The sequence below is a fragment of the Amblyomma mixtum genome, chromosome 1 (genome assembly GCF_055824585.1).
Source record: "Amblyomma mixtum isolate Tamu chromosome 1, ASM5582458v1, whole genome shotgun sequence".
Taxonomy (NCBI): domain Eukaryota; kingdom Metazoa; phylum Arthropoda; class Arachnida; order Ixodida; family Ixodidae; genus Amblyomma; species Amblyomma mixtum.
The window spans coordinates 224356397-224377120 of NC_143012.1; the positions used below are offsets into that span (position 1 = coordinate 224356397).

A 20724-nucleotide genomic window follows, 5' to 3' on the forward strand; every position below is an offset into this window, starting at 1 on the left:
TGCCCTTGCGGCCTTAAAATGCATCATCATCTTTCAGAAAAAAAAAAGCTTTTCCCTATTCCTCATGGTTGCTGAACCCAAAGGTGTATCACACCCGTATTATTCCACGCTTACGGCATCTCACAACCCTTTCGTCAAAGCCAGTGGGAACAGATCAAGCATAAAGCTAACCTCGCAGAGAAGCAGCGGGAAATTTATGGATACTCTGGACCACGTGACAGTGAGGAACGAACCACCGATGCGGCTGCGAGAGAAAACAGCTCCACTACATTCCAAGTTCCAGTGACTTCAAGAGAAACTGATCGGTAGCTCCACCAGCAGGTTAAAAAAGAAGTCGTCGTGCCACGTGCAAGTTTGTTATGAGGTTGCAAGCGTGTCCTTGAGACAGGCGCTTTTACGCTGTTCCGCTTTATATCTTCGTTCTTTCAGAGGTCGCGCCGATTTGCGTGCGCTTTCTTTTTCCCCCCAACGTTAATGGACCAAGCGTGTCAGCGCGGTATTTACGTTTTTTCGACCCAGTTGTACATTTCCGCAAGGCAAGCACTGCATTGCATGAACCATTCATTAGGCCTAAATCACAGGTAGAAAAAAAAAATTCGATGTGGCGATGCAGCATTCCAAAGAAGCCAGAGTTTCATCGATAGCGGCACGCATGCCTCGGCCTTTTTCTTTTCTTTTTACTTGTCGCCGTTGACAGCTATGCTTTCTCCATCCCCGAACAAGGGCGATGGTACGCGTCCTCGACAGGGTGTTGTCTATCGATTCGTGACGGGCCGTGTTCGTTTCTCCTTTAGCTCGCCACGCGAGACCGGTGCAGCCTGGCGGAACAGAAAGATTGATTTCACCCGCAACAGTATAGGCGCCCCCCGCTGTGCGCGTGCTTATTGGTAGCAGTTTCGTGTGAAGTTATGGGCAGTATTGCGGAATATGGACTTGACACGCCGCGTTCGTGATTGTACCCAAGACAACTTCGCTTATTTAATCGTTTTCATTTTCTGCATAACGTTATGCCGTAATATCGTCGTGGATTCACTAAGTAGATAAGCCCGCCGATTTACAGAAAGGTCGCGGTTAGGTAACGGCATCTAAATGCCCTTAACCGAGTCACGCGCACCACGTGCCGTCAAATAGCTCCAATTTCATTTAAATTGCACTTCTCACGCAAAACATTACGCAGGGCATATAAGACTACTTACGAGCTGAAGGCGAAAGCATTGTTCTTATTGCATTTCTCTTTGTCTCTTCCTTTCTAATGGCATACCTACTCATCGGCATACAGTCTCAAGACAACGAATATACTAGGTTCATGTTCGCTAAGAAGCAATGCGGTTATGTGACCCATGGGTTACATGCTCGTCACGCAATTACAAAGTTTTGGATTCAATTCTTCCGCACTTTCGGAAGAATTTTTATTTTTCTTCGGTGCCACGGTGACATGTCCAGGGATTTTTAGGAATACTTTTTCAGTCAACGACAACAACGCCAGGTATAGTCGCTGATGAGCCATATAATGAAATGGCATTAAAAATTGACGAAACTTGAACTCAGAAGTGATGGACTCCACAGGGAATATTCACCTTCAGTACATCGCTAGTTCTGCAACTGCTAACCGAAAAGGGCCTGGTATCTGTTCGGTGCAGTTTGATGAGTTATCGCGTTTCCACCTGCCTTTGGTATAGTGCTTATGGTTCTTGCTGCAAAGAAATTGATGCGTGTATTGTAATACAGCCAGCTTGCGATTAATTTCGTGCGCAATTTGAGAAAAATTATTTCAGTTATAAAGCTTCTGAGAAGTGTCTAACACTGTAATTGCTGCTGTAACGAATTCAGCCAGGGTTTACGCACCTTAAAAATTGACTCAAAATTATCCATACAATAAAAAATTTGACTGCTTCTATGCCTGACTACCGACCACCGCAATCTATAGGAAGGCAGCGTCGCAGCTGACTGCTAAGGTTTGTAGGTATACGAGGCGGTCAAGCAAAACTTTCGGGGGATTCGTTCTCTCAGTGCTCGCAGTTAATGTTGGCAGCAGGGAATATTTCTCCTGGTCTAGTATATGACTATTTTTCATTATTTATTTTTATTTAATTGAGCCTTCAGGTTTCCAAGTCAAGGTATTACATGAGTGGTGGGCGCATGAACGGAGGTTAAGAATTACTCTTCCGTGGTAATCATGAAGATGACATGATGACAAATTTGTTGTCTGCAAACGTTCATTTATTGTTAATAATCGTTACGAGGCCGCAGAGCAGTGATATTTCACGCATTTAAGCGTTCCCGAGACTTCAGATTCGAGAGCCTCGCAGTGACACTTCAGCAGTAGGGCATTTTCGTGCTGCACAGGACGTTTTGGGTTCTATTCCGACCTCGGCTCCCGCACGTTGTGGCATCAAAATACTGCCCGCAATGGTCGTTTGGATGGATTTCTGGGCACGTTGAGAAAACTCCAATGGCCGAAAATTATCCTGGACCGAACTCCCCTGCATATGCCCTCTACGAGAGTATGCCTTACCCGTGACACCCCGAGAAGAACTAGAAGGTTGGCAGGGGCGGCCTTTTGTGGTAGCAAGCATGCACTTGACAGAGAGCGCGCGTCAACCCGTCTTCTAATTTGGATACAAAGCAAGCACGGAAAGCTTCAGTTTTGCCTAATTCTTCAAAGATGTTGATGTAATTTGTGGATTTTATAAATAAACACTCAAATAGCCTAAATATGACCAAGCAGAATGTTGATTTCACTTTAAGTTTCTTACATAAAAGCAACATTTCAATGTCAAAGCTTTGTTCCACAGTGGCAAAGTTGTAACGACCGAGATGTCATATTCTTCAAGATTTCATACTCGTTGCGCTTCACTGTGAATCGCAATATTCCTTCCATCAACCTCCAGACATCAACTGCTCCTTTCAGATGCAACAAATAATGTTTCATTAGCACTTCATCTTCGGCCTCTCTTTACTCACTTTAAAGTTAGTTGTCAACCTTGGCGAATCACAGCAACAGTAACGATGCTTCCTTTTATTCCGGAACCAAGGAGCAACCAAAAAAAAAAGGACACCTTTCATCGAATATCAGCTTCCTTTCACAGCGACAAAAAGCTATTTACAGACATGCCCAAGACATTCTTATCGGCTCATGATTTGTAGTTGTCAAGGATATGGGACAACCCCTAGCTATTGCCACTAAGCCTTCCGTTCTGTGCTGCTTCGATGAGAGAAACCCTTTTTATTGGTATAAATAAACGCACAGATAAGGAATTAGGTTTTCCCACAGGATTTGGTCCCAGGTGATCTCTCGCTCACGTCAAAGGAAGCGGTTTCTTGGTGCCTTGCCTAAGACTTGTCCCAATACTTTTCAAAGTTTAGGCATTGGGTGTCTGTACAAACGACGAAACATTAAATCGCTTAGGGGTGACAAAAACACAATTTTGAAAGAACCTAGAGTTCTAATCTCCTTTTACCAGAACAGGAGCTGGGCTTTTCATTGTTCAATGCCGTACTGGTCGAAAAATAGAGGAAGGTTCTCCAAAACTGTCATTTTCAATACACTGCTAACCCATCTTTAGTTTCATGGTTCTTCATGAGACAAAGCGTCTAGAAGCACATATACGGCGCGGCGTAGTGGAGAGGTCTAACTATATGTAGCACAGATAACGAGGTTCACAGAACAAAGCTTCGATACTGCCGTCTTCGTATTTTTTTTTTTGCACCCATTCTTCCCTCGTCATGCGCCATGTGGTGGCCGAATAAGTGAATTACGCAGCTGTACATAATTTTTGCTAACGGTGCCGTAAATAAAACTGCGCTCCCCCTCTTCACAGACATGGCAGGGCGAAAATATGGAGAACCACTTAGGGTGCGGTATTCGCCACGCAATGCACGCACCTGCAGGGCGATCCTGTCGACCTCCTGGAAGACGGCCATGGAAGGGATCATCTCGCGCTTCTTGCAAGGCGGGGGTCGAGCGGCGTACTCGGGTGCCTCGTCCGTCACAGGGTCGTTGACGGTCTGCACGCCGGTGTCCCTCTTGGGCACGGCCGGCGCGGTGAAGCCCGCGGCCGACGCCATCGTTCTGCGCGTGCGGGGCCGCGTCCTGGGCCGGGGTTCCGAGTCCATGTCGTCCAGGATCTGGGCGACGGCGTCGCTCAGACCGCCCACCTCCCCGGCCCCGATCATCTTCTCGATGTGCGTCAGCGGCGACGACAACTCTTCGTCCGACAGCACCTGCGTATACGCGGGCCTCCGTTGGAAGCGCGAAACGCCAACCCCGATGAAAGCGAGGGGCTTTCATTGAACACTGCCAGTTGACAAACACGAGACGTAGCGAGAAGACCACTTGAAGGTTGTGGTTTGTTGCGCAGCCGTGGTTGTCTGCACAGGTGCGCCGTGAAGCTGACGTCACATACGCACCTCGTGCTGCCCTCCGGCGGCGTTGGCGGCGGGCGCCCTGCTCACTGGATCGGTCTGCGACTCGATGTCCGTGGTGCGCGAGGGTCGCGCAGCCCCGCTCGCATCGGGAGGTAGCCCCATCGGCGGCTGCTGCAGGGCTCCGCCACGCGCCGCACCCGCCGGCGCCGAACGCTCCGTCTGCGTCCACCTGCGGAGACAGGGGCCGATGCGCCACAGTGGCAGAGCTGACTCTTTTCGTGTGCTTCGAGCGCCGTACAGCACTACTTAACACGGTTCCAACCAAGAATCTTGTGTGAAGCTTGATCTTGAGGATGACCTTGGCCAACATGTGCGTTCGCAAGTCCACTTGGTGTAACCCCGCTAAAGCCCTACCACCTTTTCATGTTCGGTGACAGCATAATATCGAGCTCATCCGAATTGTTGCCGTAGCACGTATTGCGCGTACGGTAGTAGTCAAAATCAGGTGGGGCACTACGCAAGTAACCGCAGCTGTCCTCAGGCAGCACAGCAATACTTCTGCGGCGCACCTGACACACAGACAAGCTTTAGAGGATGAAGAGCTTTCATGGTTCCTCCTACAGAGCTCGGAGTGTCACTTATGGCCTAGGCGCAACAGTGTACTCCTCTGCGATCGTTATTGTTACGCTTAGATAGCCTGCGTACTTTTTTAACAAATACTACACACCGAACGGTATCCATTCTCAGATAACACACGAAGTGATGCCCACGGCGGTTTTGTGCTGCGCGTGCACTGTCAGAGAGGGGGCATCTCCCCCGCTTCCACTCGGGAATCGTGCTGGGCAGAGAGGACCCTCCAAAATCGGGAACACTATCGCGTAACACACCAGGCGGGCGTGAAAAGGAAACTATTCGAAGCGGTAACCGTGAATACGGACCACGACTCGAAAGCAGAAAATGCAATGACTGTCTGAAGCCGGGAAATCAGCGTACCTGAAAACTTGTTTGAAGACCTCATCACTGACCGAGAAGCATCGGCTGACAACCAGCGTGGAGTCGAAACGGTTGTCTAGGAATAGGTAACTAAAGTATCTATCTTACTGCCCCGTTCATAAGTAATAGCGCACCACTTTCACAAAGAGAGAAAACATAAGATAAGTGCCCTGCACGGCGTTCAATCTAGAGGGATGGTAAGTGATAATCTTTGCATCTTTAAGCATCAGTTCAATACAGGGTCTGTTCCACCAGGTTCTGAAAGAAATGTGTCGTTTGCTTGGCTACACCAAAAAATCTCTCTTAAGTATATATTGGAGCCTAAAAAGGAAAAAGGTGTTCGCTCCGCAGATACCCAGCACTGAACCAAGGAACCGCGAGGCTGGCGTGTTACCCACAACACAACGATCGCACATGAAAGCGTTGGACTATTACATCTTCTTACCTGATTTTCACCAGCAAGTAAAGCTAAATGTCAAGCTCTTCTATAATACCTTGACATTAATACAAAATAACGTAAAAAAAACAATGAATTCAGCAAGGCAGTACTTCATTTACGCGTGCTCTCTCACGGCGCATGCTGAGAATATGTTTCCTCGCTAGCTTGATACTGAATGTGTACAAGATGGCACTTCGATAGCTGATTATCGTCGCAAATTTCATCGCGGTCAGTGCGACCAAAAAAAAAATTGGTTTCCGGAAAAGGTAATTGCGCAGTATCTGTCTCACATATGTCGGTGGACACCTTAACCGCGCCTGTAAGCGAAGGGATAAAGGAGGTTCTGAGAGAAGAAAAATCAGGAATAGGTGCCGTAGTGCAGGGCTCCGGAATAATTTCGACCACCTGGGGAACATTAACGTTCACTGACATCGCACAGCACACGGGCGCCTTTTGCGTTTCGCCTCCATCGAAACGCTGCCACCGCGGTCGGGTTTGAACCCGGGTACTCCGGCTCAGTAGCCGAGCATCCTAAACACTGAGCTACTGCGGCGGGTGCGAGCAAAGAACTTCTGCATTTTGTGGCAAAAAAAAACTGTTTTTGAGAGGAGGAAATGGCGCAGTAGCTGTCTCACATATCTCTTTGGACACCTTAACCGCTCCGCGAAGGAAGGAATAGAAGACGGAGTGAGAGAAGAAAGAGAAGAAGAGGTGCCGTAGTGGAGGGCTCCGGAATAATTTCGACGACCTGGGGATCTTTAACGTGCACTGACATCGCACAGATTGTCTGGCGAAACTCGGCAAACTGGTCACATTCGAGCAGTGAAAGATGCCGGCCTCACGCGCAACGCATTGCCTCGTACTAGGCGCGAACGGCGACCTTTTAAAAAGTAAAGCTGTGTCTGCCACCCTCGACGCGACGGGGAGTCTGACCGAAGAATCGCGGGCCATACGGCAAGCGCGAAGTCATGGCTGTCACCTCGAGCGAATTTCCTCTAGCCGACCGGACGCCGGCGAGCTCTGATCCATGTTTCTGTGACAGGATGCTCACGAATCGCATTACGAGCGACCTGTTAGAATAAGCCAGTACGAACTGCGAACGACCATGTTTTATTTCCGATTTGTGCAGTTTGTCAGAGCATGCGGTACCTATTAGAAATGTTCCCTGGTCGCGCGCAACTTACACACACTGGGGATAATGTGCATATCGATATATCTGTACTTCTTACTCGGCATAAACCATTCTGTGCATTGTGAATATGCACTTTATATTCATGGTATCATCATATACTTTGGTTTGGTTTGGTTTGGTTTGGTTTGGTTTATGGGGTTTAACGTCCCAAAGCGACTCAGGCTATGAGAGACGCCGTAGTGAAAGGCTCCGGAAATTTCGACCACGTGGGGTTCTTTAACGTGCACTAACATCGCACAGTACACGGGCCTCTAGAAGTAAAAAGTCAGCTTTTTTCCTTCAAAGGAATTCACTATTACTATTTGTAATAAAATTGTTGGTCCAGAAGGGCAATTATTGGAATGCCTTGAGCATATTTACGTTGCCAGGAAAGCACATTTTCGCCAAACATAGCTTCGCTAACATCAGAAAAAAGCAGGTATTGTTTCCTCGAAAGGCGCACATCTTCGTGCTGACAATTAGGCTTACGCTTCCTTCGATAGCAGGTCCCTCCGTCCCCATGCATAGTTAGTATTCGTACCGCTTTGTCCCACGTATAGCATGCAGATCTTCAGCAATACAAGCCACGAACGTAAGTAACTTAAATAACCGGATACAACTCATTGTAACCTCATTGTAAACCTTGTTCAACTACCGCTAGAGAATTCATGTTCAGACGTGGTTTAAATTTGAAATATATATGGACCACGCAAGAAGTCGTACCACGCTCGCAAAGCGGCGTGCAAATCGATTGCTCGACTCCCGGAGCTCGACGAAACAATGTGATGTAAGCGCGAGCGCTCCGGTCGCCTCCCATCCGCCCCTTCTGTACCGCCGATACAATTAGCGACGAAAAAAGGCCGGCCAGCGTTTACGCTGACCGCGCTACGTGATGTGCCTTCTCATGGCCCGCGCCTGCCCGGAGACGGGGCCTCTTCATTACCTCGTTTCCGTGCTGAGCCCCGCTAGCACGCGGCCTCGTTAGTATTCTTCGAGTCCGGTCAGCGTTAACGTTACCGTCCATATCGTGCGCGCATTCCCCGCGCTGGACTCAAACGCAACAGCCCGTGCGAAAAGCCGGGCGCAATTTGGGGCGTCCACGCACTCTCTTCGGTCCTTCCTGGAAAACGCGCCCACAAAGGAAAAACCGCAGAGTGCGTCAGGCTGGACGCTTAGAGGAGTGTCGGGCGGTGGACAGTCGTTGAAGAGGCCCAAAACATTTATCGGTCACTGCGTGGTTTGTCGTTCGTGGCTTGGTAACTAGCTCGTTTGTATACGGGAAATCTCCCCCCGTTGTTAGTACTGGGAATTGAGTTGGGAGAAACGTGCTGTTCGTATAGCGAACAGGACCGCCAGTGAAAATCCAGGTTCTTTTCTACGTTGGTCCGGATCGTGCCGTTTCACTTTTCGCCGGCTCATTCATGGTTGCGTCATCAACCGTAAAACCTGCGTGAGCAATAATTTGAACTGAATGAAGTGACGTACTCATAACGGGCGAGAGACTTGCATCGTACATAAAAGTTAAGATATTATGACGTGCAGAAAAGAAGTATGTTATGTCATGAAAAAGTTTGAGACGACTGCTCTCCAAACTGCAAGTTGAGGCATCACACTTTTATTGAGCTTCAAAGCAGCACCATGTGCCACATAATAAAGCTGGTAGAAATTAGGGTTCGAAATTATCGGCAAATTTTGGTGTCCTTGAGGTAGAGGGCATTTGTTTGTTATTCACTGCTTCAACTAACAAGATCCACGGTAGTAGTCAAACAGCCCATGTGACTTAAGAAATCTGCCTAACGAAATAAAAAATGGAGAACTTCAATATTACCGGTCCCTTTTTAAGCCTCATAAGGGCGAAGTATATTTTATAACTTGTTTTGTTTCGGGTTTTTAGTGTAATTTTGATTTCTAAACAACTTCAAAATGTATCGATCTGAACCAGGGCCGGATATTAGTCACAAGGAAAACTTTTAAGTGCCCAGGAAACACATATGGTCCACTTCTATGACTCTTTTTATTATTTTTTATACGTAAACAACCAGATATTTAGAATATTGCAAAGGGGAGGGAGGAGTGAATATAACGAAGTACGCGTTACCTCATGAATCTATCAAGTAAATTGCTATAAGTGCGGAGATGTTCAAGCAAAACCGAACAGAAAATAGTGTCGTTTTTGTACAAACTTTAATTATGAACTAATCAGCAAATAAATAATAACAACAAAAACACCAACTCTTAATTTCAAATTCGTACGCAAAAGAAATGCACGTATTGCTTCTGCCGATCACGCATTTTGTTTAAATTATAGGTGCGAGCGAGGTAACGACGCATTATCGAAAAAAAAATAGCCACCACGAAACAAAAGAGGAGGCGTTCCCAGCGCTGATCCTGCATCCTCTTGGCTAGTCCTTTAAGCGTTCTGCCTTTCTATTTCCTCGTGGCTGGTTGCATTCACTTGTCATTTCCAAAAACTGAAAGTACCAATGCCTGCTCTCCTTCGCGGAAAATATTGCATCGAAATGGCTTTCTTTTTTCGCGGCTGCAAGTAAAAAGGCACCATGTCTGTCTCCTCCCTCAAAAAAGAAATTTCAGCACACTCCCGCATATATGTTTAAAAACAAGAAAGCTAATAAAGACAAACTCGGAACATTTACGCTTCAGTGACAACGTATCGCGTGAGTTCCACGCCCAGCTCCGGATCTACCCCTGACGCTTCAAAAACCTGAAATGCGTCAACAAAAGGGGGAAACCCAAGAGCAAGACAAAAAAAAAGAGGCGCCTCAAGGGTATGTCAGCGGCCTGTACGGAACAAATCATTCGTATTCAAGGTACTACTGTGGCACCTTAAGGCATTTGGTTGGAGTTTAAATATTGCGAAAGTAAAAGGGCCCATTCATAACAAGTAAAATATTTGGGGCTGGGTGGTGTAATATCGGGAAATACTGACCAATTTTAATGAAAAGTCTTGGTCATGCAAGCGTCATGCCTCCAAGCGATTTGTACGCGTAAAACGCCAAACGGTATTGTAATTACTGCAGAAGATAACGAGGGGATTACACTGATTTGTTTGAACTTAGCAGCACTTCTTGTACCTAGGTTTTGCCGTGAAATATTCTACGGACTGCGAGCCCTGATCATGCTTTGATTCGCAACAATTTTCTTTTTCTTTCTGTGGCTACATTGCCTGCTTCGTTTCTTTCGAAGCTTCTGCTGCTTTCTTGTCGTATATACGCTAGAGAAAATAGTTTTTGTTTAAAATTAATGTCTCCAGTTTAGCTAACACAACAAAAGTAAGCATTATGAGGCACTTCGCACACTCTAAGCACGAATGCACCTATATGGGAATAAAAAGGGAGTAAGTTGTCCTCTAGCGCACACCCTCTTTACTCCCTTTTTACTTCTGTCTGTTTAGAATGCAGCGGTTTGTGTTCTAGGCCAAAAGATCCATGTTTCTTCCCCATGGTCCTACAGTGACTTGGAGCGAAACAGTAAGTTAGCTCTTACGGATACATGGAAACCGCATAACGCGGAAACGTTTCCTGTGTCCAACATGTCCACGAATAGATCGCAGCAATATCGTAAAATACGCAGTTCACATAGCCAGACTATGGCTAAACGCAGCGCTCAAGTACAATCAGTACGAAAGGAAGCACGTAGGTGGTACTTAGCACTCAAGTATCAAGTGTATTGTTACTTTTGCATCAAACAAAAAAAAAATTAGAGATCAAGGTTCTGCACTGCAGACCAGAAACAGGTAAGATGGGGATACCTGCTAGAGCTATACATAGTCATTCTGACCAACGCTTAGTTCATGGGGAGACGAACTAAGGTTGGAGGTTATCTGCGGTTAGCCCCTTAGAGAGTAACCGCTCGTCCTTTAAAGACTAACGGTTTTACCAGTGAAGCTAATCTGTAGAAGAACTATCTCCATTCATCTCTTTAATTCATTTCTGGCATAAAGTGGAGAGGACGACTATTTGGAAAAAGAAAGTTGCAGTTTTCGTATGCTTCGAAAATAATCGTTGACTGCACATTAATAAAATGTTCCCTTTCACAGAACTTCTACCTGTATCACCAAGAACAAAATTTTTGTAAGGTGCGCGAGCACAAGCTGAAGAGCATTTCTGAGCCACCTGGTAACCAGAGCTATTGGATCGCAACTGGGCAAGGCAAGTATATTTCGCAGGTGTACTTCGGGGGAAGGAGGGGGGGGGCGCTTGTGCTTTCAACATCTCATTTCATTATCAACAACTTATCAATAAACATTTCTTCCTTAAGAGTTCGCTAGCAGAGTGACGCTGTAGGCTGCCGAAGCGTTTCTTCGCGTATCAAATGAAATGACTGGAGGAGCAACATTTCGGGTGCGTTCACTGGCGACCTCGCTCACAGTGCATATGGACGCGCCTTGTTTAATTTCGCTAGCTGCCGCCAGGTGACGGGACGATATTTTTCGGGTAGGGCTCGCGTGTCCTGGATAATTTCGTTTGCAATGGTCTGCAATAGTTTGCAACAGTGCTCCCACCTGCTGCTGCGACTGCTTCCCGCCTGCACCCCAACGTCGCATGTGGCGACGCTCCGGGGCGTCATGTCGATGTCCAGGTGGATCCGCTTGCTCAGCATCAGAATCCTCTGCTCGGCGTCCATCAGCATGCGCTGCTTGTTCGACTGCAAGGCCGGCGCGGTGATGGCGGCGTTAGCGTCGCCCCGGTTCGGGACGCCGTCCGCCGGCGCCAACCGCGGCTCGACCACGCGGATACCCTCGTGCGAGCCGCTGCCGCTGGGCGAGGCGCCGTTCTCCACGACGCCTTCGTCGGGGTACTCGTCTCCGAAGGAAGACAGGCCGTCCTCCAGGCCGTCCAGGTCGAAGTCTTCCTCGTTGCCTCGGCCCATGCTGTAGTGAGTGTCGGTCTGGGTGACGCGGTCGCGCTGCTCGTACTTGTGCTCCACCTGCGAGATCGGTAGAATGTGTGCGCAAGATTAAAAGCAAGTACAGCCTTTTGTGATAGGTCATGAAAAAAAGCTGGCGCTTTAGCATTGCTAAGCATGAAATATTGTGCGAAAGCACAGTTGTTTTGTTTTTTTGCAGGTGGTCACCACCGCCACGCACCTGAAAGCGTGATTGAGGTGTCCAGTGACCCGTGGAGCCACTTATGCGCGTCTTCAACTTTTTCATCGCCAATGACAATTTACCCAATGTACGCCGGCGGCCTATGCTCCAGTTCTGCATTTCTGCCGCAATGTTGTCCAGGCCAAAGTGTATTGCTCTAGGGCAGTGTTTCTGTCACAGCGTTGTCTACGCCAGCGCATGCAGCGCACACCTCTCTGTCACTACCGCCACATAGCTCCAAGCGAGGATATTAGTTTGATAGTAGTATTAGTTGATGAAGGAGACGGTGCGCAATGCCCAGCACGAGAACGTGTTGCAGTTTAACATGAAGCGTGTTCGGCTGCGATGATAGCCTAGTGCTCTTGCGCAGTGGCCAGTGCAGCTGATCTGTTAACGCTGCCGCTGGATTGAACCCCAGTCGCGGTTATTTATTTGATTTATTTGTATTTGTTTATTTCACTTGGCACAAACCCGCAAATATCGTAAGATCTTGTTCAGGGTTTACTCATCGTAATAGTGCTTCTTCTTCTCCTGAGTAAACATGGCACATAGTGCTTCAGGCGGGGCTTTGTCCTTCTCAGTCATCTTCTTAGCATCAGGAGCGGCCGTCATGGTTTGCTACAGCCCTAATAACTGACCCTTTCTCAGAACTTCTTGAGCGCGTCTTGACTGCGCTCTTGCCATTGCTGCAGGGTATCTGAAGAGCACGTTTTGTGGAGAACAAATTAATGCCGAGCTGTTGGCGTCCAGCAGAGGCCAGGAACAAGAGAAGGAGCGAGAATAGTCAGATGTAATACACTCAAGAACATAATTATATGTCGTGGTATCGTAATTAAGAAGCGTGCTCTTTGGTGGTCTTGTATTGCATAAGGTAACTTTGCAAGAGTCTTCCTCTTGTCTTTTTTCTTAAAACCGAGCCTAATAAACTGACACAGTTTTTAAGAGAATAGGAGATGACTCTCAAGCCATCGACAACATGCAACTCCTTTCGTTCATGGGAACTGAACAAGAGACCTCCCCACGAGGCACCTTCTTTACAAAGCAGCCTCAAAAATGTATCACATATGGGCAGACAACGTCAATAAGGCCTGCGAATGCGGAAATCTGACATTAAAGATGACATTACTTTAGCATTCATTTTGTCAGTTATCATTCCAGTTATCACTCCAAACCTGAGTATAGCTCTGCAGGCATTCACATAAAGCAGCACCGTAGCACTGCAGTGAAGCATAGATTCTCAGGCATAGCAGCTTGTAAATACCAATATCCATTTATTTTTTCGACGCAAAGAAAATGTCTTTGATAATAATGTTTATATCGCCAATATCTATAAAAATATATATACATGTATCCTAAGCAAATATAAACGATCTTTGCTTGATCTGCATGATCTAAAGCCACTCACCGAGTCCCAGTGCAAGAGAGCAGCGTTTATACTCGCCCTCAACAAGACAGATGGCTCTCCCGGCTGAGATTAGCTGTCAGATAGAGAGGCGAGCGCAACGCTGCAAGCGTCTGCTCTACTGCTTGCCTGTATAGGGCGCAAATAACAATCCCAACTGCAAAAGCTGATCGATGGACAGCGATTGAACTGTGCGTGGGGCCAGTGGTCTGCTTGCAAACGACGATGAGTAATGACCATGCACGGCGCGATGCCAGAGTTTTGTGTGCAGTTGCGTGTAGAGCGCGAAGAACGGTGGAGCTAGGGTGTGATCGAACTTCGGTTCGACTGAGAGTTATGACACCACGTTTGAAAGACGCAGCGATCAATGCGGCGAATTCGCAGAGTAAGGGTGAAGTTTGAGAGGCAGAGCAGTGTAGTAGCGCGGTCATTTAAGCGCATGCAAATAATCCTGGCGTAGTTCCGTTTCGAGTTCGATTTCTCGACACGTTTGAGTAATTTATGCTGCGTACAGTGACAGAAACCAAGCGGAACTACGTTGTGCCGCGATATCTTGTAAGCGGGCGCCGAGTATGCAATACGCGCTGAGTGTTTGGACCGAGTTTTGAAATTTGCGAAGAGCAGGAACTAGAAACACTCGGACAAAAACAGCTGTGTTTTTCGTTCAATCGCGCGTCGTTTAGAGCGAACTGAGCCGTAAAGTAGCCTGCATACTTGCAGGAGCGTAACTCTGAAACATTGTGATGCACAAAATGAAACACCCATGTTGTAGAAATATATTAATGCTCCTTAACGAATATTTTATAAAACTTTACATCATATTCAGGAATATTTTTTTATTAAATGATTTCCATTAGGGTCTAGAACACGGTGTGCTTTTTTCTAGTTACGATTATGATGAATATTCCGCTCGTTACAGTTGATAGGAGTAACCCTTGTCTTCGGCTTTCCACAAAAAAAAAAAATCGCTTTATTCTTTGGGACAGGTAAGCGTCAAAAAAAAAGAAAAAGACGAACACAAGGCGAGAGGATCACGGCACGACACATCCAAGATTTCTATCCGGAAGCTTCCTTTATAGTTTTGTACCGAGAGCTACATTGGCCGTATTCTAGCCGTTTCGCTGTGGCCGGTAGCCACACCGCGAGCTGAGCCGTTGCCTAGCAACCACCGCAGCTGGCAGCGCCGCTCGCCGCGCCATCTGGCATGACGTTAGAGGAGAAGCCGGTGAAACCGCGTTGCAACAGCAAAGGAGGAGCCGGCGTTGCATCTAATATATAGAAGGGCCGGCTCGGTGGCATTCGTCGGCAGATATGGAAAGTGAGTCGGAGAGACTGAAAGAAGCCAGGCTTCGTCGACGGAACGAATCCAAGAGGAGGCAGCGAGCCGAGGAGACGTAGGAAGAACTAGCAAACAAACATAAACAAGAACAAAACAAAAAAAAAACAGAAAAGACAAACAAACAAAAACAAAAAGAAAAACAGCAACAAATCTTGGCCTCAAAGTACTGTGTCGGAACCATTGAGGCGGCTGCTTGCTACTTCACCGACCATCAGGCCGTTTTTTGGCAATTGAGAAACAACAAGATAAATAAAATGAATGAAAATAAATGCGTTACACTTTAAAAATGTCTACCTTTTAATGTAACCGTAACTTAACGACAGGTGACAACAAAACCTAAACACTGATAAGCACTGAAGCTACACGATAAAGATGCAACTCTAGAGATAAACAAGCTAAACAATAAGATTAACCGTACCTCTTGCTACGCACATCCAGGCATAACTGAGTTAAACCCGAGCCAATTTTTTTTTAACTTGGAGGCTCCGCCCGCATACCCTTCCCGTAGTACTCACTTGTGCACAGACCGCGCGAGACTTGTATGGAACGTGCGATCGTGGACCAATGCAGTAGATATATTGTCACCTGAACTGAGCTGCTGTGTTTCAGCAGCAATCCTTCTAAAGAGCAGCCACACACACAAGCACCATCCTGTCAGCACAGAAGCTGATGTCAGCTTTCAGTTTCTGTGCCGCTCAGTGCGCGATACTGGCTCGCTCAACACAAGTCATGTATATAGTGGTAACGACGCGTCTTATCAGGGAAAACGTTACCACTAATCTGCGTATTGCTGTGCTGCGTATGATGGCGCATAAGCAACTAAGCCCACCGCACACAAAATGCAAGGTTGTTGTGTCTACGTTGCGTAAAAGAAAAAAAAATGGTATTAAAATGTCACAAACTGTTTAGAAGCTATGCTTTTTTTCAAAACGCAAAAACTCAAGAAACATCGACGAGCGCGTTGTAACCCAGGAGTACTCCATAGCATGTTACGCGATGTGTTCATCACAAAAAATTCTGGGGGGAACTTTGTTGACCTAAAGTGTGTTGAGGCGAAAGCCTTTGGTGTGGTGATGCAGCTTGTGTCACTGATGTGCGGTTAAGACGTTAATTAAATGGACAATTGTTTGTGAATCTTAAATGCTGGAGACAGTGGAGGGCGTTTGGGAGGCATCCTTCTGATACGACGCCTCTCTGCACTCTCCAGCGTCCTAGGCAAGGAGGACTACATACGCGTTGGCAGGAAGTAGCGTAGCGATTTGCACGCTCGGCTGCGGAACGGAAGGATGGTGATTGGAATCCCATTGTGCGCATTTTTTTTCTGGTCTGACTAGAAAAGCGTGACACCTCTGCTGACAACCTTCCGCTCACAAGCTTCTGTTGACAACGATGAGGAATTAAAGGCTTTCACCTTAAAATTGGAGGACTTGTTTTTTCCTTCGCTTCAGGAGACTTGTGCGTAAAATCACAATAAGGTTTGGGGGGGGGGGGGGGGTCACTTCGCATTGCTCCCACGTAGTTTTCTCTGGCTTTGTTAGAATAAAGCAGCGTTCTAGGGGTGCGCATCTTTAGCAAAGACGACATAGACTCACTTCTATGAAACGTTCCTTGCGTATGCATGACTTCTCCTCTCCTGTGATAGCTTTGGTACATCTAGCTTATTACTTAATTGATTATTCCATTTGGTGTGACATTCATTTCTCAGCTTACAGCATACTAGCTCCACCCAAAATTTCTAGAGTAGATTCACTTTCTTTATTTCATGCATGCGAGTTTGTGCAGCGCGCACGTCCCCTCTCTAATTTACAATAATTATGAAATGGCATGGCACCCAGCAGAATTTTATGCTTCTCCTTTGTGTTGTGGCTGTCTTTATGTTGTGCATGATTTTTCCCGACTAGTGGTGTAACGGCAATTTTTAGCCTGAAATTCTTAGAGTACGCTTAGCTGCTCGGTATAGCGTAAATAATACTGTTCTCGATGATTCTATTCACTATTTCTCCTAAAGCAATACCGAAGGCATATCATACTGCAGTAAAAATTGTTGTGCACTGCCTTTTCCAGATCACTTCGCAGTGCTGCCCTTGCGACGTAAAGAGCTGTCTTCTGTCTGCATAAAATTATATATGCATATGTTTTTGTTATATTTATCTTTTGGTGCGAGGTGTTCTTGTTTCGGTTCTGAGGGTGTTTGTCTCGTATTTAATCGCGTGAAGATAAAGTCCCAGACTGTCGGAAAACTGTACCATGGCGGCAATGGGCTATGGTTTCGTCCAGTACTGAGTGATATGTTCAGTATGTCAAGAGTGTAGCATATTTTTTCAAACCGCAACAGTAGTGGCTTTCTCTCGAGGTTCATTACTTAATATTTTTTTCTAGATGGTCAATTTGTGACAACTGGACAACACAAGTGTTCGTATAGTGACCTAACTTTTATAATGTCTTTTTTAATGTCTTCTTTTTCTAATTGACGCTAATTTGCTCCTACCTGAAGGCTGGTTACAGGGGACGTTCTGTACGCCCCACATGAAGGGCGCAGACTAAGGTTATGCACTGAATCTAATCGTTATAAGTATGACGGTCTGGCAGAACTATCCACTGCACACTCGAAACCTAGGGAAGATTTTACCAGAGAGCGCTAAATACTTAGACGGCATATTCTTTCAGACTCCCAACGTTTCCGTGAAAGCATTTTAAGGATTTTGAGGGCTCGAGAATCTTTTACATTTAGGGTTGTTTATGTGAGGCAGGAATGTCACTTTGCTTTGAGAAGTTGTGCCTAAAGCTTTATATAATTCTTTTTTCTCCCGATATAATTTCATTAAGATAAAGGGGGGAGGGAGGGATCACTGTGCACTCCTCTGTGTTCTCACTCTCAGCCCTTACGTTCTGCACAGAATTAATGAAATTATCTCGTAATTCGCCGCCTCTAGAAATTCTTCGCTGAGAGACGCTTCTTTGTTCCGAGCGTTGCAGCTTATGCAACCTGATAAAGCGTAATATAAGGATACACAGCATGGTAGTAACGAGACTGGACCAGCAGTCATGTCTTGTTTCTCTCGCACTGTGCTCCCCTTATTTTCCTGTGCTTATATGCACGAAGTGACCCGTGAGAGAGCCCCATTGCAACGCTGGCTGTCGAGGTCACACCCACCTGCACCTGGGCGTCAACGTGTCCCTCGGAGCCGGCTGTGGGCGTGGAGCGCTTGGAGGCGTCCTGGGCCCAGCGTCCCTGGGCGCCGAAACTTCGCTTGGGCTGTGACGACGGGTCGGCGGCGGCGTGCACCTTGCTCACCCCGCAGCCCATCGTGCGCACCACCTGCACGCCAGGGCACGGCATTGTTACCATCGGCACTGGCGCAAACAGCATGGCAGCCACGCAGTAAGCCCTACACTGCGCGATGAGCGTCCGGGGGAACGACAGAGCTGCCCGGCAGATTGCGGTCGCATACCGATCATCCATTGTTTCGTGCGTGCAGAGGTACTGCATGAATGCAGCGCGCGCTAACAGCGTACAGTGAATTGGACGAGAGAGTTTCAAGTTGAGAACATGCGCCTAGGCGTGATGATAAAGTAGGGCTACACAGCGCTAACGGCATTAACTTTTTAAGCCTGTGAAACTTTGCGTGAGAGGCTAAGGGGCAAGAGGAGATCGAGAACAAGACATCAAGGCTCCATCTCCTAGACCCTTAGCCATATTCTTTCCGAAAACTTCTGAAAACTAATCAAGAATCTAATACAATTCATGGCTAGTTTTCAGAAGTTCTCTGAAGGGATCAAACAATTCTTGATTAGTTTTCAGAAACTTTATTCAGTTATCAATTAGCTTACTATTATATGTCTGCTTTCGCGGTCCGTTTTGCTCAGAATTCTCGCCCGAAGCTCTAAGGACCTCCTCCGTTGATGCCGCATGTCATTTGCTGTCTCAGCGACAAGACACGACTAGCCGTAGGAAACGTACTACATGGACTTTTACAATTCTTCTCTTTCGTTACAGAATTTATGGAACCAAACCAAAAGCATGGCGGCGTGACAGCCCCACCAGAGTGATACTCCACACTGTCACAGTGCGGCCGCGCCGATTACTTTTCCACGGAGGATGGATGCGCTCGAAGCAACGTTGTCTACTCTGCTCTATTGCACGACTGTTTTGCAGGCACATTCAGATGCTGTTGTCAGAGTTCCGCCACGAAAATTTATATTAAAGCGTTCTTACATAGATACATGCGCGGTAACAAGCTATAGGAGCTACTGCGCGCGTTGTAGGGTGCTAGTGACACTGAGAGCGTTCGGAACAGAACGTTTCCTCGCTACAGTGGAACGAGACAAGAAGGCGGAATGCCACGAATTACCTCAAAGTATATTTTTTCGCCTAAAGGCTGATTCTCATCTAATAAACAGCTTCATCATCGGTTCATCATTGGGCTGAATGGTATCTTTGCTTTTCGCAACGCCTTCTCAGTTGATAGGTTAGCATCAATCAGCAGGGATGGGAAGCACTTACTGCACTGACATTACAAAAATATTAAACGTCTATAAAAAACAGAAGTTATTCAAATACGGTAAAGTTGCGCAGTAAGAACACACAAAACAGTACACAGGGCTAGAGCATATTCTGTGTCCTGTTTTGAGAGTGCTCTTTTCGCCCAAGTTTGCCTTTGAAATATTACACGAACTAGGCCGGACAGCATGATCTGCGCTGGCCGCAAGTGACGCCAGCTCCGTATTGTTTTAGTGTTATGTGGGGCGCAGTCTAAACAGAGTTCACGAGGCACATCAGTTTTCGACCAAACAGCTGAATAAACCACTTGCACGTTTATTTATTTCGTCCAGTCTCAGCCGCCTTGGACGCTCAGTAACTAACGCGCTCTCACGCTCGCCACGAGGTACCGGGTTCGATGACCGCGAAGGCTGCAACTCTATTTATGCGAGATATATAAAAACCTTCGTGTACTGAAATTTTGCGGCAGGCTCTGCGCTAAAAAAAAAAAAGGAATACAATCTGCTAGCTGGAGTTGAACCCGAATCCTCCCACAACACTGTGCCGATTCCTATATGTACTATTGGCAGCAAAAGTTTACGGGACGAGAGTGCATGGGAAAATAATTTTTTCCAGCGCAGTCACGCACACCAGTTGCCTCAAAGAGGCCAAGGTACAAGGGAACGTGCATGCTCTATCCTCTGGTAACAATACGAATTGACTGGGCCATAAAGCAAATCAAGCAAGTACAGACAGCGCTGAACCATTCACTTCTCGGGAACTTGCAAATCCTCTTCGTGCGGCCTACTGACGGCCGCAGCCAACCACATAGGGCTTGTAACTCCTGAGGACAGGTACCATGACGCTGTCCGAGCTCGGCAGATGCATACGGCGATTAGTGGTGAACGCACAGCAGGGCTGCGCAGGCCTACATTCTGACTCATACACTCTCGTGTATGAGTCAATTCTGCTAATTCTGCTATCGAACTAATATCGTCGCAAGACGTGCCGACGACCCAGCAGAGCAAAACCATGAGCCAACCAGGCTAAACACATTCTTTCGCACGTCTGCACGGTTTAACTACGCTAAAACCCTGCCACTTTTTTTTTATTTTATGAAGAGCGTGCCGTATGCTGTTCCTGTTATTCAAACGATCGCGTTGACTTATACATAAGGCTAGGCGCGGCCAGTGATTTGCATTTTTCTGATTCTACCATTCCAGCTGCACTGGTACTCGACGACGATTCGCAAAGAACAGGGCTATAGGCTGGCAAGCAGCAGCATGCGAAACCCATCTGTTTGCGCCACCGGGGGTTTGAATCCCGCTTGAGGCCGTAAGCATAAGTTTTTTTTTTCTCCTGCATGCTCTATTGGAAACGCGTTGGACGCAGGGATTTCGTTCTCATCACCGCTCTCATGCGAAC

The 20724-nt window shown here is 46.9% G+C and overlaps 1 protein-coding gene across 2 annotated transcripts in view; it reads right to left on the reverse strand.

The window, feature by feature from the left end:
• The window catches only part of LOC149371048 (uncharacterized), a 287128-nt gene that overhangs the window by 25825 nt on the left and 240579 nt on the right, over window positions 1-20724 (reverse strand). For both annotated transcript variants that reach the window (XM_089564481.1, XM_089564487.1), the window contains 4 exons: window positions 17974-18138; window positions 11494-11918; window positions 4411-4597; window positions 3886-4224 (listed from right to left, as the gene is read on the reverse strand). In XM_089564481.1, coding sequence (XP_089420607.1) covers window positions 3886-4224; window positions 4411-4597; window positions 11494-11918; window positions 17974-18138 — 1116 coding nt within the window. The remainder of the gene's footprint in view (window positions 1-3885; window positions 4225-4410; window positions 4598-11493; window positions 11919-17973; window positions 18139-20724) is intronic.